General features: G+C 38.7%; 1 protein-coding gene across 3 annotated transcripts in view; it reads left to right on the top strand.

Moving 5' to 3' along the window:
- PCDH15 (protocadherin related 15) overlaps positions 1-17,971 on the top strand; it is a 761,207-nt gene that overhangs the window by 544,960 nt on the left and 198,276 nt on the right. For all 3 annotated transcript variants that reach the window (XM_057505880.1, XM_057505879.1, XM_036928766.2), the window contains one exon: positions 15,372-15,677. In XM_057505880.1, the coding sequence (XP_057361863.1) occupies positions 15,372-15,677 (306 nt within the window). The remainder of the gene's footprint in view (positions 1-15,371; positions 15,678-17,971) is intronic.

Below are 17,971 nucleotides of genomic sequence, written 5' to 3'. Positions count from 1 at the left end.
ATTTACTCTGTTTTTGTATGAATATAAAACTGTCAAGAAACCTTTTCCTGAAGCATCAAAGTCCTAGTCTCTGAGTGCTTAGTATTCTATGACAAATGAATATGTAAAAAACTTTGGTTCAAAGCTACATACTTTCTTCATAATGCTTACTTTTTAATTACCTGGAGTAAATTTATATTGTATCATTAAGAGAATTGCAGGCTGTGTTGTAAGTGCTTAAACGGGTTTGCTTAATTTGACACTCTCAGTTTATTTACATTAGATATTACCCAGCTCTGGGAAGATAGTTTATTTCCATTTGCCTGCCATCAATTTTTCTTTTTTACTTTGCTTTCTCATTTCCACTGCTACCCTAACTTCCCACTTCTCATTACCTGTACCTTCTCTTGTCAAACAATTCACAGATTCTTTTCCTTAAGGTGATTCCCCTTATGTAACAGATGGTTGAGCTCTGACTTATAGGCTTAATATTTAATTGTACAACATGCATAAATAACAATGAAAAGTGGTTTGTGCTCAGTACAAGAGAAGTCAGAAGTCTGGGTGGACAGAAGCAGCTTCCCAGAAGGATGATGAGTGAAACTGGAGGTCAGTTTTGAAGAATTAGATAGGACTTCAAAACAGAAAACTATCAGGGAAAGTGGAAGAAAACATGGTACATTTCAAGGAACACCTAGGGTGGTAAGTTGTATTATTGTTTGCAATTTCTTGTTGTCCCACACTGTGAGAAGATGCTGCTTGCCCACCATGACGTCAAAATTGATCATGCAATATGACCAAAACAGTGGTAGTGCAGGTGATATGTTCCACTTCCAAAGAGGAGCATTAAGAGCTGTGGCTTGGTTAGCTCATCTATTTATTTTTTTTTTGCACATGAATGACACTTTCTAATAGAGGCTGCTCCTCCAGCCTCCTTCCTATAATAAAGACATACAGAGCAGAGCTGCAGGGAATTTAGATGGACGCTGTGTGGGTGAGAAATAAACATCAGGGATGGCAAACCACTGAGGTTTTGGAGTTGTTTGAAAGCTGACTGATACAATAAATAAACTGTTTCACTAAAATAAAGTTTGTGTCAGAGAGTTAGTTGTAGGAAATAAGTACATAAAGGTAAGTTTGAACAAGATCACATAGAGCATTGCAGGTTAGGTTAGGATAAAATGTAATTTATTGTGTAAGTGGGAGCAGTTGCTTTGGCTGTTGGTCCATTCAACAAAACTTTCAAGTAAGGTACCTACTGCTTGATACAAGGAAGTCCTCAAGTCAACATTTTTTTTTAGTAAGCATTCATTGAACACTTATGAAACACAGGCTTTAGAAAGTCAGCTGAGAGCAATGCAGTTTGCTTATCCTCAAGTTGTGTGAAGTATAGGATAGGAAACAAACAGGTACACGGGCAATTACATTAAGTGGTAGAGCTAAAGGGAAACAGAATGACAGGGAGTCTCAGGGGAAGGACAGCAGTCTTAACTTGGGGGAACCAGGGAAGGCAGGTAGCCCAGAGAAATATCCAACCTGCTAAAGACAGTTTAATTGAGATTTACTCCATGGTAGAACGGAGAGGGTTTAAAAATATTAGAAAAGACATAGGTTTGGAGAAAAATACGGAAGCTGTCAAACCTTTTGTGTGGGGAAATACTATGCACTGAATTCTCTCTGTAGAATTTATCTTTTCAGATTTGGAAGGATGGCCTGCAATGGTTATGACAAGAAAGGAAATGTTTAGTGGGAAGTGACTTTAGGAGCCCTTTCAGCTCTCACTGTAGTAATTTGAAGAGCTCACAATTCATGATCAGGATATATCACTCACCTATTGACATATGTGTTTGTTTCCCAGTCCATGATGAAATCATATTAAAATGCAACTGGAAATTGTTGTCTCCCCTCTTCTACCTTCCAGTGGAATACATTTTTGATTTTTCAAAAATACAACTGCTTTTTCTCAGGTCAGATGTGGCAAATATTTCTCAGTGTGGCAATATCCATATAATCTTCAGATGTACTTTTTCATAGAAATTCCTTTATCATGTATCTAATGCTACCTGAATTTATGCATCAAAAGCCTTTAATCTTCATCACCGTTTCTTGTAATAATTAAAGTGCTCTTTCCTTTCTGCTATTGACCATCTGATCATGTAAGTTTTCCTTACATTTGTGTATGTTACACTAAAAACACTGTAGACAGGTTTGATGATCTGATCTTTCACATATGAATTCTTTAAAATTAATACAGACACCAAAAATTCTCAGAAAATCTTGACAACAACAATGGTAATAAAATATAATAAACCCACTGTACCAGGATAAACATGATTCTAAGGAAATGAAATATCTAAATAAGCCAAATAAAAGTAGGCTGATTTGTTCTACCCAAAACTACTCCTGCAGTACTTGAGTTCAGACATGAGCTTTTCTTATAGTTTCCAAGTAGGTATTGAAAACCATAGTAACAATAAACTTAGCTAATTTTTTATTGATTACCTAACATGACCCAAGCATGCTGTTAACTGTGTTCAGTTTTTAGGAAGGAGTGAGATAAATACTCATTATTGTCATCATTTTACAAATTAAGAGTAGCATGGCTGATTTACCCAAGTCTTTCAAATTAATGTGGGAAGAATTTTGGCTTCTAACCTAGAGCTTAAGCATGTAAGAAATCACTCATTTGGGTTTTCTAGATTCCTAAGGCCCGAATATCTGGGAGTTCCAGTATTTGATGAAAAATTATTTACTCTGGTTATTTTTTTTTAAGATTTGAGCTTAAGTACACTTGTTACTTTCTAGCCAGTGTGTCTATTTGCCGTTGTTCAATAACAGATATGAGGCGTTTGTGTGGTGAGAAGAAATATTTACCAGCATCTTAATGACTAAATTGCTTCTCTCCTTTTAGACTGATAATCCCAGCCCTTAAAAAAAAATAGCTTAGCTTCTTTATAAATAAATGAAGACAAGTACTTTATATCCTTTTGAAATTGATAGATAAGAAAAAAACGTATTTACATTAGTAATATCATTAGGGATGCACTACCAACTTCTTCTGACCTCCCTGCTCAACAACTTCTATGGTTCCCTCTTCAAGGCAGGAAAGGAGTGCGCAGCCTTTTAAATTATTGTGAAGGACAAGCCAAAGATAAAGCTAAACTCCCTCTTAGCTTCACACTGGCCTAATTAGGTGCTCCAAGGTCGTTTGCACCTTTCTAATAGCTGTGTTTTCTTTCTGTTTTCAAAGTTCCTTGCATGTACTTGATTTTTCTGAGAATAAACAAATTATTTTACATCTAAATAATTAATCTGAGTGGGTGTGAGTAAAAAACATATTTCAAACTGGAATTAATCATTGAAAACATACAAAATTTACCCAGAGAATTCTCAATGGAAAAGGTGTAGATATCAAACTGTTCTTTGAAGTTTTATCCCAATAGATTCCACCTAAAAAGGCATGCTTTTAGATCACTATAGACTTGGTAGCCCCCAGTGTAGAAACGCCAGTAATGGGCTTCCACTCTAATAAGATAATGAGAAAAAAGAAGGATGTGGTAACTCCAGGGGGAAGATCTGTTCCCAGCCCAGGGCAAATTACCTTTGAAAATGAAATCAGTCAGAAGGACAAATAAAGTGGGAGAAACCCATTTATTGCCTACAAGCAGTCATCCACTTCTGCTCACCTATGTCTCTCACAACCCGGCTGCAAAAAGGGGACCCCACCCAACCTCTTGGGTCCAGATATCCCTTTGCTCCCCCATGTAGTCACCTACTGATATGGATATAAGCTACTTCTCTCCACCCTATTGATACCAAGATGCAGTAAGACCAGATGAGAGATTCTGGAAATACTGCAATTTTGCCCACAGGTGCATATGATGTTTTCTTCCCATTTCCCTTTCTAAGTGGTATGCTGTAAAAAGGTGCTCAAAAATATTCCTAAGTCTTTTTTCCACAAATGCCTTTGTACATCACCTTATTTCTTTCTTAAGTAATTATTTCGTTGTCTCTAATATACTTTAACTTTGATTTTAATGACTAAGGGTTTCCAGAAGTTTTCTAGCAAATCATCAAAGTTTTGTCCAGCGAGGTCTTTATTTGACTACAGACTACCAGCCAATTTCCCAGCAATATGCATTCACAAATAAGTAGTCGCAAATCAGGCCCCACAGTAAGGTGTATATTACAAAGCGTGTTAACCATGGACAGATGATTATAAAGTTGCAGCTATTACTGTTTATTGCTTTGATGTAGTACAAGGGAAGAAGAGATGTGTGATTTTTCTTATTAACAATTTTAATTAACTTTTAATTGATTTCTGGAAGATAAATGGTTTCATTATAGCATCACACACAGCTCCTTAGGTAGATATTAAACATCAATGCAAACTTCTCGACAGAACTGCTGATAATAAGGGATTTTATGTTTGGTTATCTTGTCTAGCATCTACTTACCCATCTATAATAGTAAACAAATGAAACTACCTTGCTTAGCCAGCCCTGTCACTTAACTTACATGACCTAATTCATGCTTCTCAATTAATTAGGGAATAGAAATGAAAGGAAATAGCCCTGCAGTTTGCAAACATTCTGGTTCCTTTGTTTCTATTACACACGCGTCTGACTTACCTTAAAAATGTTAGAGCATTTTCCTATAGAATATTTGTCTTTTATTCCATTAGCATCAAATTCACTTTCTTTCATGAAAGCTAGGCATTCACTAAATTAAATATGGTAAATCAAATCAAAATGTCTGTATGTATGTGTGTGTACTTGACTCTGAATATATAATTTACATTTTATACTTAAACTGACTTATAAGAGTGCCCTAACTAACATTTATTTTCAGTCCACTGTTGAATATGTGTTTGGATATTTTCTCTCAGCAAAATAAAAATTGCTGTATATCTGAAAAATTGAATAAATGAAGAATTATGAGACATGTTCCTCCTAAAAGGACTTTTGGTTGAGCAAAAAGGGCATAAATTTAAAAGCAATGAAAGGAAGCATTTGTCAAGTATAAAATTCTGATTCATAAAATGATCTCTAAATGCTAGAAAGTTTCCTAGAACAGGTGGAATTGGGGTTGGTATTTGAAGAATGGATGAATGATTGGAGGTTCAGAGGTGAATAAGGTATCATCGTGGTAAGGCTTGAAGAAAATGTCAAAAAGTATATGCTGAGTCCCAGGGAAATGTAAAAATTGTTTTGACTTGATCTGAGAGTTTATGCAAAAGAGTGAATAGTAAGAGAATGCTGAAAATGTACATTGGAATTAAATATGCATAGGAGTTTGGACTTCTTTCTATAGTTTGATCAACATATTAGAAGGCTATATTTCTATTATTAAATCTATTACCAAATCTGGTGCATAAAATATCCCCCTTGAGAGCTTCACATTGCTCATTAAAATATTAATGTCATTAAAAAATTTTTTAAGTAATGAAACATCTTTAATGTTCTTTGTTCCTAATATCCCAACTTCCTTTGTTTGAACACAGACATCCCCTTCTCCCTCTACCTCTCCTTACTTTTAGGTTTTTAAATATTTAATGCATGCCTACTAGGTGCCAGACACTTTGCTAGGCACTGAGCATGCAGTGAAAAAACAAAAACAAACAAACAAAACTCTATTCTCATGGCTTACATGTATAAAAGGGAGAAAAGTGTTAAATAATCACACTGATAAATATATAATTAAACATTTTAAAGTGGTGTAAGTGATAGGTATATGGAGCTATTGACATATATAACAGGACAGTCTAATTTACATTTCAGGAGTCAGAGCAGAATGGTTTCAAAATGTGATGTTTAAATTGACACTTTCAAATAAATGAATATTAGCCTGGTGAATAATAGCAGAAGCCCTTCAAGAAGAGGCTTTTGGATAAGTTTGGAGTTGGAGAGGTTTTCAGTATTCTGAAACACAGTGCAAACAGCTTTTAATGTGGAACCTCTTGGCTATGGTAAAGGTTTGAATATTGCTCCAGGCAATGGAAATCATTGAAGGACATTAAGCAGAGGATTGATGTCATTATTTTCTCTTTTATAAAAGATCTCTGAAGAGAAAGAACTGAAAGAAAATAAGAAGTAACTTAGTAATCTTAGCCACATTTGACTGTGGCTCAAGTCAAGGTGGTTAGCACTGAGATATTGTATATGTGTTGAAAAACCATAGATAGGGATTTTTTTGTAAATGACATTAGGTCTTAGACCTTGTCACTTAATACACCACACAGATATCTCACAGCTGGGAGATGAGCCCCATACATGGTAAGAGTATTAAATAAGCTTTCCTCAAATTACTGAATGAATGAATCATTGAGAAGATGAGGAGTTCTCAGAAATACCTTCTTTATTTCTTATATTATCTATTTCATTGCTATAAGAGCCATTTATTGAAATAGGGTAGATTAGAAGTGAAAAAGATATGGACATAGAAAAGAACAAGAGTTCAATCAGGAGCATATTAAGCCTCTGATGCCTTCATAGACAGCATAATGCCCCCCAAATGTATCCCACAAGTGAATATGTCACTTTACATGGTGCAACTCCAGGGGGGGCAATCCTGGGGCAAAATACCTTTGGAACCAAAATTAGTCAAAGGGAGAAATACAGTGGGAGAAAGCACTTATTTCTTACAAGTAGTCATCGCACATCTTTCTAGATCCAGCTACAGAAGAAGAGAGAGCTAAACCCAACCTCTCAGGTCCAGATATGCCATGCCCTCACTCACCCTTGTAATTACCTATTGATGCGGAGATGGTCTACTTGTCTCCACCCCTTGGAAACACCTATTGATATGGAGATGCACTAAAGCCATTCAAGAAATTCTGGAAATGTTTCACTTTTATTCACAGTTCAGCCCTCCAGAAATCTCACCTTACAATCTACTCACTCCCATCTTCCACAATGGCCCCAGGGCAAGAAAACTGGAGCATTGTGAACAGACTAATAACATAAAATAACAGCACCAATGAAATCATGATAATCCTCAAGCCAGAGGATTTAGCTAGGTTCAAAGTCCTGTGCAGATTAAGTCCATAGCTTGCCCATTCTACAGGCAGTCAGGAGCTGAACAGGCAGGAAGTTCAGAGGAATCATCATGCAGCAGCTGCAGCCAGGGGGCAGATCCAGGCCACAAAGACTAGAAGAAAATAACCTTAAGGGCAAGAAGAAACGTTTTAATGACACCAGCATATGCAAATCTTGTCCATCAGGTAGGATGCATGCAAGAGAGTGGTCCTGTGATAGGATAGTGGCAGGAATGGGATCTCGTCCTGGTCTAGTACACCAGACTTTCACCCCCCTCCCTATGGGAGTTACAGATGGGTCAGTATATAGGGCTATGGGAGGTACATGCACTGGCCTTAAAGATAAAACAAAACTCCCCCCTAAGATGCTCTTACCTCCTGGATGTTTTGGGTACACTACCATGATCTTTGGGGGCCACTCTGCTACTACTTCAGGAATACACATGAGGCCAGCTTCCAGGCCTTTTTCCCAAGGTGCCAGAAGGGCCAGCATTGCTGGTCCATGTATTGAAATATCCAGGGCCACCTCCACTCAACAGTGTCTCCAGGGATTAATGCAGTTGCGGCTGGCAGCAGGATGTTGCTCTGATGGCCATATTCTGGCTTCAATAACTGCTCTTTGGTTTGCACATACACTTGTAGAGGAGAGGCAGCAGTGTGTATGTCCACACAAGTCATGACATAGCAATATCCTTCTGATATGGGCAGAGGCCCAATGTAATCTATCTGAGCACACAAGGCATTCCTTTCTTTCTTCAAAGGTCAATGGCAAGCCCCACTGACAGGCTACCACCAAGATTGTCTTTTACCACATGTGCAACAAACGCTGATGTAATCATTGGGCTATATCAGAGGCAGGCTGTCCTTCTAGCCAATGCACCTGAGCCAATGTGTCCTCTTCATCATTCCCAGGGGTTGCCAAAGGCAAATGGCCAGTCACATGATATACAATAACAATCTTAGTCTGACTAGAGGCCCATAGGTCTTGCCACAACTCTTATCCCCAAAGAGGAAAGTGACCAACCATCCAATACAGAAGCAAGTTCTTCCTGCTTTCCACTGGTATATATCACTGGCCCCAATAGGCATCCACAGCCTTTAGGTCCAGTCTCACACCCACCCCACAACAGGATAGGTGGTTATTACCTTGGTCAGAGTTGTTCCAGCGATGGGATCCCTAGCCAGCAATGCATGGTACACAGCAACTAGTTGCTTCTCTATCAGGATGTACCAGACCTCCTCTCCTTTCCATAGTTGTGACCAGAATACAATAGGTTGACATGTCCATTCAAGTCACTGCCAGAGACCCACCCTATCCATAACCATCTTTGGGTACATATAGCTCATATGGCCTTGATGAGTCCATTATACTCAAGGCCTCTATGGCCTTGACAGCTCACTTAGCAGCAATAAAAGCAGCTGTACATGTTTCATTCCAGTCCCACCTGATGCCCTTTAGTACCAACCTGTGTAAGGGCTTCAGAATTTGTGCCAAGTGCAGGATAAACACTCTCCAGTAGTCCAGAAGACCCAAAACTCTTGCAATACTGCCACAGTGGTAGGGGTAGGAAAAGCATGGACCTTGTCTATGACTGCTTCAGGAATAACTTTAGTTTTACCTGACCAGACAACCTCTAAGAACTTCACAGACAAACCAGGTCCCTGAACTTTGGTGCTGATTACAGCCCATCCTTTCACCTGTAGATGTTGCAGCAGTCTAGGAACTGCCCCTTCTAAATCTGTAAGAGAATCAGACTTGAGCATGATGTCATAAATGTAGTGATACAGCCATATTGTTTGCAGTTTCTTCTGTGTGGCCAAGTGCTGAGCTACAAGTCCATGACAGATGTTGGGACCTTGGAGGAGGTATCCCTGTGGAAGGACAGTGAATGTCCACTGCTGGCCTTCCCATGTGAAGGCAAACTTCTTGTGACTTTCCTGTTCTATGTCAATAGAGAAGAAAGCTGTGGGGTCCACAGCATAATGATACGTCCCTAGTTCATAACTGAGTGTGTCCATAAGAGCTTCTATTGAGGGGAAGACAGCATGCAGAGGGGGTGTGACTTTATTCAATTCCCTGTAGTCCATAGTCATATGCCAGGAGCCATCTGGCTTTTTCACTGGCCACACTGGGGAACTGAAAGGAATATGAGTGGGCTTTATGATGCCCACCCTCTTCAACTCCTGTAGAGTTCTCCAATCTCCTTGTGTCCCCCAGGCAATTTATACTGCTTATTATTTGTCACTTGCTAAGGTACAGGAAAAGCTACAGGTGGGTGCTTAGCATGTCCCCTCCAAACTGCCTTTACCACATGTACCCTCAATCTGAACTGCAGGTCCTCCAGGATATCTACCCCTAAAATATATTCAGGGATGGGAGAAATGTACACAGTATACTCCTTTGGGGTAAACACCTTATCTCCAATGGGATTTAAGCTTTCTTCCCTCTAATTGCCTTACCCCCACATCTATCACAGCAGGGGTCCCAGGATAATGCTCAGGTTTGTCGTAAATCAGAGAACATTCAGCTCCTGTGTCCACCAGCACCAGGACACATTGTACATTCACAAGGGACTGATGAATTGCTAATTCTACATGTGGCCTCTGGTTCCACCATGTCCCCCAAGGTGGCGGCCTTGACTCTCCCCTCAGTCGAACCAAAATGCCCACTGGTAGTCCTGTGGGGGTGAGGGCCCAGGCAGAGCCTGAGTACTGTCCCCCAGGAAGTCTTGCACGAACACAGGCCAAACATGGGGCTTTGCCTTCGGCTTCCATGTCCTGGACCTCAGCGGTTGGAAATGCTGCTCTGGCTTTAATTGGTGCCACAGTTCTAACAAGGTCCTATTGGATTAAGTCCATAGCTTACCCATTCCACAGGCAGTCAATAGCTGAACAGGTAGGGAGTTCCTATTGGGCTGCCCATCAAGTTTTTCTTTCACTGCCCCGGCCTTTATCAAATCAACCCAACATCTGGGTCCTCAAGACCTTCAAAGGGCCCTTCGCACCTCTCCTTTCAGTCGTAGCCTGAACTTCCTTCCATGCTCTTACTGTTTCATCGTCCCCCAGATCTGCTAAAGTATGAGTAGCCTCACTTATGGATTGCCCATGTGGGGGGTAAGAATAGTCACTAGGAACCCAAAGAGAGATGGAGGAGCTTTATGCAGCACCAGATTTCTCATTCCTATGGTGAACAACTCATTGAGGTCCTGGGGGTCCATATTATAGACAATATTTTTTATGCCCAGCTCCAAAAACACCTGCTGTAGCTCTGCATACATTTTAAGCTAGTGGGTAAGTATGGTAAATCACCCTGATTAGGCCAAACTGCCTTGACGGCTGCTGTCAGCCAATCCAGAAGTGCCAATTTCCTGAGGTGTGATGGGCACTTTGCAGCCACTGCCAGAGAGATGAGTGAGTCATCAGGGAAGCCATTTCAGAACCTGACATAACAATGTTTTCTACCCCCATATCCCAGAGACACAAAAGCCATGTAGGCAGAGGTTCCAATGGCTTCTGCTGATACTGGGCACTCATATCCAGCAGCTCATCCTGCTTATAGGGGCAGAGCATGGAGCGTTGCACAACCTGGGGAGGAGGAGGCTCCTCCCCCTGAGGAGCCTGGGGTTGTTGCATTTTTACTTTCTTAATTACAACCATCTGGGCCTTTAATGCAGGAGAGGCTGGTGCCTCGGGCGATGGCCTCAGCAACAGATCAGCCCTCGGCCACACACCCTCATCCTCTCCTGATACCTTCTCTACCATATCTGGGGCTGAAGGCACTGCTCTTTCCTCCCCCTCCCCAATGGCCTCCTAAAATGCAAATTCTTTGGCTGCCTCTTCCCTCACTGCTAAATTATCCTCTAGGAGTGCAACCAGTCTTCTCAATAACTGTCTCTCTTTCTTAGGACATCTATGGGTCATTGCCTTCCAAGAGATGGGTTCCTCCAAGCAATGCTGAAGTGTTTCTCTCTCCTGCTGAAGTCTCTCTCTCCTCTATAATCTTCTCTCTCTCCTTGATAACACTTTCTACTATCTCCAGGAGAAGAGATCCTACAATGCCAAGTGCTACACAGCCATTCAGGGCCTCTAAGCAATCTTCTTTCTGATGGAGGGCTCATTCTAAAGCTTCTGGTGTCTCCACCTGTCCCCAGTTCTGGGGAAGGCCCCACCCCTCTGGGAGATGTTTTACCCTAGACCAGTTGTCCACTAGTGGCTCCCCAGTTGAAAGCCCCACATATAAGGGGTTACTGAGTGAAGCTGCACCCTCTACTGCTGCAGCCACTGGGGCCTCCCCACCATCCTTAGAGGCAGCCTGCCCAAAGGCAGCACCCATGTAAACAGATTTTGGGTTCAGAGGTTCTGACTACCTCCAGATGTAACTCCAGGGGAAAAATCCTGGGCAAAATGCCTTTGAATCTGAAATCAGTCAAAGGGAGAAATAAAGTGGGAGAAATCCATTTATTTCTTACAAGCAGTTGTCCCAGTCTCTCTTGACCCAGCTGCAGAAGAAGAGACAGATTCACCCAACCTCTCTGGTCCAGATATGCCCTCACTTACCCTGTAATTACCTATTGATATGAAGATGGACTACTTCTCTCCACCCCTTGGAAATACTTATTGATATGGATATGCACTAAAGCCCAGTGAGAGATTCTGGAAATATTGCAGTTTTACCCATACATGGCAAGACAAATTTGTAGATGTGATTAAGGCTAAGGGACTTGAAATGGTAAGTGTGGGTAAAATTACAGTATTTCCAGAATCTCTTGCCTGGCCTTAGTTCATCTCCATATCAATAGTCATTTCTAAGGGGTGGAGAGAAGTAGTCCATCTCCATATCAATAGGTAATTATGAGGGTGAGTGAGAGCATATCTGGATGGGAGAGGTTGGGTGGGAGTCTCTTCTGCAGCCGGGTCATGAGAAACATGGGAGAGCAGAAGTGGACTGCTTGTAAGAAATAAACAAGTTTCTCCTACTTTTTTTCTCCCTTTGACTGATTTCAGTTTCAAAGGTATTTTGGCCCAGTATTTTTCCCCTGGAGTTACAGCAAGATTATACTGTATTGTCCAGGCAGGCCCTGTGTAATCATACAAGCTCTTAAAAGTGGAAGAGGATGGTAGAAGAATGGGTCAGAGATAAGAAGGAAGAAGAAAGAGCAGAGATTCAGGAAGTGTTAGAAGGACTCCACCCCTTAATGGTGACTTTGAAGGTGGAGGAAATGGGCCATCACCAAGGAATGTGGGTGATCTCTAGAAGTTGGGTGTGGTCCCTAGTGACAACCAAAAAGGAGGTAGAGATCTCAAACTTACAACCTCAAAGAACTGATTTCTGTCAATAACTTGAAGGAGCAAGGAAAGGAATCTTCCCCTATGGCCTCTATAATGAAATACAGCCCAGTCTTATACCTTGATTTTAGTCTGGTGAGACCCTTGTTGAACTTCTGACATATGGAGAGGTAGAACATTATATATACAACATCCCCCCCAAACACACACATGTGCACACACATACAGACACAGACACATTAATCGAATTGAATTATTTTTTCATAATAAATCTTTCATTTTGTTAATGAATAAAAAAATAATTTGAGTAAGGATCATTTAAATTACAGACTACATAATTGATTGATTTTTGTCATCTTAAGAATTCAGACAGAAAAAAAGCACTGAATTTTTCAAGAGTGTAGGTGTTATTAGGCACAAAGACAAATATGAGCAGGATGAAAAGAGGATGAGGCCCACCAAGAACCTAGGGAGTTAATCAGACTAAACCAGAGACCTAGAAAGGACTCACACCCTTTGAAATGTGAGTTCATTCTACCTTCTCTTAATCTGCGCTGACCTTGAAACTTGCTCTGGCTAATGCAGGTGAGATAGGGCAGAGAGATGGGACAAGCATTATGATTAAATTTCCTTTAAAATGCTGAGATTAGTATAATAAGAACAATAGGGACTTATCTTAAGGCAAAGATTCCACTTTTGAAAGAGAATTGGGAAGTTAGACTAACATTCTTTGATAATCAGCCAATAACTTATCTTAAGGCAAGGCAAGCAGTCTTAACTGATGTGTTCCCAGTGCTTGGGAGGGGCCACTGTCTTAGAGAGAAACAAAAGGTTTATCCTACAGAATTACCTAGAGGACTAGCTATAGACAATGACATATAGTCCCTCAGGGGAGATGGAATCATGAGATGAGACTGCCTGACAAGCCTACACCCCCAACATTTTACCATTGTCCCATTCTTGAAAGCCTTACAAGACAGAATCCAAGACTTTGGGCACACGTCCTCCTCTCTGAGGCACACGCACTCCCCTATCTTGGAATGTGTATTTTCAAAATACTTCTTACTGCTCAACTTACTGTACTTTGTCTCTGTGCTCTTCCAGTGGTGTCTCTGTCACTGCTATTCCATTCTATTTTGCAGTCTTTAAACACAAGTCTTCACTCTCTCTGTCCTATTCCACATAAACAAGTAAACCTGCCTTTATTTACCTTGACTCTAGCCCGTTCCTCCCTTAGTGTCCATTCAAATAAAACTTTCATTCTTCTTCACTACTGTGTCTCTGCCCTTCAATTCTTTGTTGTGGTGGGGACAAGAACTGAGGAGAACAAACACATTGCCCCAATTATGAGATGAAACCTGTTTATATATATTTATTATATTTTTATATTTACTTAGACAGTGATTTCAATCCCACCTACATACTCTGCCACACTTTGTAGTTGGATATATGTGCTGTTAAAATATATCACATTGCTTCCAGGCTTTGTTGGATATTAAGTGACTACAGTGTCCCCAGCTCATAATGCAGCCAAATGTCTTGTTTTTCTTTTCCTTAGTGACAGTTCAGGGCACAATTATATGACATTTTATGGCTTGTAATATTTATTCCAGTTTCTTTGAAAAACAACATAGAATGATTTAACACAAATGCACAATATTTGATGGGAAGAGGCCATAATATATGTCATAATTAATTGAGTTTTAGATAAGATTAATGCTCATAACATTCCATTAGAAGAATATGCATTCAAAATTTATTCATTTTATTTGGTACAAAGTGATTTTGTATGACTTAAAATTTTTAGTTAATATGTTATAACATCAACAATTCTCAATTATCACTTGGAAAATAAATTCTAATATTAAAGAAGAGCTCTTAGCAGGTGCTTTATAGTTACTGTACGTTCACTGCCCTTTGAGTTTTAGAGCAGATTTAGTTTTTGTTTGTTTCTTTCTCTGCCCTCTGAAGTCATCTCATAAGGACTTCAGGGCCAGCACTGACTGCCTTCTCCATAAAACCCTTCTGTTTACAGCCAAACAGTTGCCCTTGCTGGTTCCCTCCCACATCATATGGCTTGTATCTTTTTTTTTTTGAAATAGACTTTATTTTTTAGAGTAGTTTCAGATTCACAGAAAATTGAGTGGAAAATACAGAGACTTCCCATATAACCCTTGCCGCCACCCCCCAGAGTGTCCCACGTAATTAACGTGCCCCACCAGAGTGGTGCATATGTTACAATTGGTGAACCTACATAAACATATCATTATCACCTAGAGAGTAAATTTAGTTTTAAATCTCAATTCCATGCATTCATTTATCTAACATTCATTAATTCCACAAGTATTTTTTAGTTTCATATGTGAGGAATTGTACTAAGAAGTGGGCACTGAGACACTGATTTCTTGTGTAATCCTAAGCAAGACAATTAAATTAAATAAGCCACAATTTTTACATTTGTAAAATTAGGCCAATTATATTTATTCATAAGACCATCTTGAGGATAAAGTGAGGTTGTATATATATATATATATATATATATATATATATATATATATATATATATATATATATGATGCTTGAAAGGGTAATATGTATATGATGCTTGAAAAATATATATGAAAATGAATTTATTAAGTACTTGAATAGAAAAACTAAAGAATCTTAAGTTGTCATTTAGAAGATTATGTTGTTAGTTAAAATCTACGTGTTTTTGTTATTTTACAATCATAATCAATTAAAAATTAAATGAGAAAAAGTCAGTATTTTTATAATATGTGTTTTCTGTTATAATATTGTTATGGTTAATAATACTATTATAAGTTATGAGTTATGCTCACTTTGAATGACTATTAATTAAACTATAGTATACTTATCATGTTCTAGAATGTTGCATTACCTTGCTATGCATTATCTTTTTAATATTCTCCCTAGAGAAAAAGGAACATTCAGTGAGAAACATGCTATAATTTAATTATCGCTCTTTGGTAGGGCAACCTAACAAAAGGAAACATGAAAAAAGCATAACAAAATATACCATGTGAATTTCTCTGTTTTTAATTTCCTTTAGGCAACAGATCCTGATGCTGGAATAAATGGCCAAGTGCACTACAGTTTGAATAACTTCAATAATCTTTTTCGGATCACATCCAACGGGAGTATTTACACAGCAGTGAAGCTTAATAGAGAAGTCAGGGACTACTATGAACTTGTGGTCGTGGCAACTGATGGAGCAGTACACCCTCGTCACGCAACTCTAACACTGGCCGTGAAAGTTTTGGATATTGATGATAACAGTCCTGTGTTTACCAATTCAACATATACAGTTGTTGTTGAAGAGAATCTGCCAGCTGGAACCACGTTTCTTCAAATAGAGGTGTGTGGAAGCAGCATTAATTTCATGAATTCATCATTTCAAGACTTGCCATTAGTATAGAAGGGCCAGATTTAGCAAATAAAAAAAACAACACACCCAGTTAAATTTCAATTTCAGGAAAACAATGAATACATTTTTAATATAAGTATCTCTCAAATATTGCATATTTCATTTTATCTAAAAGCCCTACTTTAGTGATATAACCAAAATTAAGGGGAGAAAAGGTGCATTTGTAAGAAATGAAACAACACTTCTTAATACACTTTTTATATTTACAAAATTATGCTGTATATTTCTTGTAAAAGTTGACAATACAGTAGTCCATAAAGAAAAGGTTAATCATCTCCTATCTTGTACCTCCAAAATACTCAGTATTAAATTTTTATGTGTATTCTGTCATATTTATCTTTGTGCTCACACAAGTATCAAATAAATATTTTATATTCATAGATATTCATGTATATGTAAGTATGTGTATATATATGTATACATACATACATAAGTATAGGCTTTCCTCTATTTTACAGAAATGTGATATTGTTGTACCCATTATTCTGAAAATTTTCTTTTTACTTTCAATACACAACTGGTATCTTTCCAGAGATCTAGCTCTCCTTTTTAATAGTGTCTCCATACCCAAGCCTTTTTTTCTCAGTTTCCAAGTACAATATTCCCAAAATATCTGGACATTTGGATTCAGTAAGTTAGGTTGGCCCAGAAATCTGCATTTTTAAGTAACCATCCCTTTAATTCTGATACAGGTGATCTATGAAGTATGTTTTGGAAAAAAAAATTATGTTTCTTCCTTGACCTGCAATCTACAACTTGAATTGTATGAGTTTCAAGAACATGTATTTCTGTCGTAACTCAACTCAATAAAAGTTTAGGAAATAAGTATTAATACATCTTAAGAGGGTAGATGCTGATCAGGGAGAGGTCTGTTATTTCTTCATTTATTCTTCTATTCATTTGTTTGTTAATTCATTCATTTATTAATCAAGCATATTTTCAGTGATTGTATGCTAAGCCCTCTGCTAGACTGTGGGGATTCAATCATGAACAAGAGAGATCTCCTAACTTCATGGAGTTTTCAGTCTAGTGTAGCAGACAGACAAACTGGTCATTAAGTTAGTGGTCCTCAATGAAAGGGACCTAGGAGATCACAGGTGGAGCACTTAACCTAATCTTGAGAATAAAGATAAGTTTTGTAGAGAAAGTTACTTTCTAAATTGTGAACTGAGGGGCAAGTAAGAGTTATTCAAACAGAGAGGAGGAAGATTATCCAAGGCAGTGGCAAGATTGTGCTCCAAATCCTAGTGAAGAGGAGAAAGTGAGGAGCTAAACTGCTGAAAATGTATGGGTCCTTCTCATCATGTTAAGGAGATTACGGTTGACCCAAAATCAAATGGAACACAGGAAGGATTTTAGGAAGGAAAAGGACATCATAGTTGTGATGTTGGTAATTGATTTGAGGGAGCCAAGACTAAAGTTCACACAGGAGGTGTTTGCATTGCTGCATCACATGAGAACAAGCCCTGATGTTCTCCACTCCATTTCCTCTACCAGAGGTCCCCTCCAGTCTGTACTAATGATTGAAGTAGGGATCCTACAAAACTTGCATAAAACCTTTCCTTTCAACCGGAAGATACCACTCCCAATTCTGAACACCTGTCTGCCAAAATATCACTCTTTTCCTTCTGGTTTGTGTATGTGTCATATTTCTTCTCTGAAACAGTAACCTGGAGGGCAAGAATTCTGTCTTGATTCATCTTGTACTTCTCTATCGCACCTCATGCATAGTAATTACTCAATAAATATTAATTAAATGAAGGAAGTTATAATAGAGTGATGTCTAGAAATGTATCATAGAATCCTATGAGAAAAAATTATTACTTATATTTTCTTGGTTTCTTATAGTCCTTTAATATATTGTGTTTATGGAAAGCACTCAATAACATTTATTTTTAATTAAAATATTATTTTTCAAGGTTATACAATCAGCAGAAAATTATAAACAATCATTTATGACAACATTCATTTCTTTACCATGATATGACTCTTTTAAGTAGTGATTCTTTATGTACAATAAATATAGTGACCAGGATCAACAATGACAAAATTTCATGAGTCTGTGTCTCTGTGTCTCCCTATCTTTCTGTCTCTCTTCTTCCTCTCTCTGGAAAATTACTTAACAAAAGTGCTTTTTTCTGAAACATGTCTCCTGTTCATGATCAAACTCATGCTGTTGTAGGCATTGACATGATTTTCATCAGTCCTACATTCCTCTAGTTTGG

Source organism: Manis pentadactyla, chromosome 8, assembly GCF_030020395.1.
Source record: "Manis pentadactyla isolate mManPen7 chromosome 8, mManPen7.hap1, whole genome shotgun sequence".
In the NCBI taxonomy this organism is placed as follows: domain Eukaryota; kingdom Metazoa; phylum Chordata; class Mammalia; order Pholidota; family Manidae; genus Manis; species Manis pentadactyla.
The sequence above is the reverse complement of the archived record's forward strand: the minus strand, read 5'-3'. Positions and strand labels throughout refer to the sequence as shown.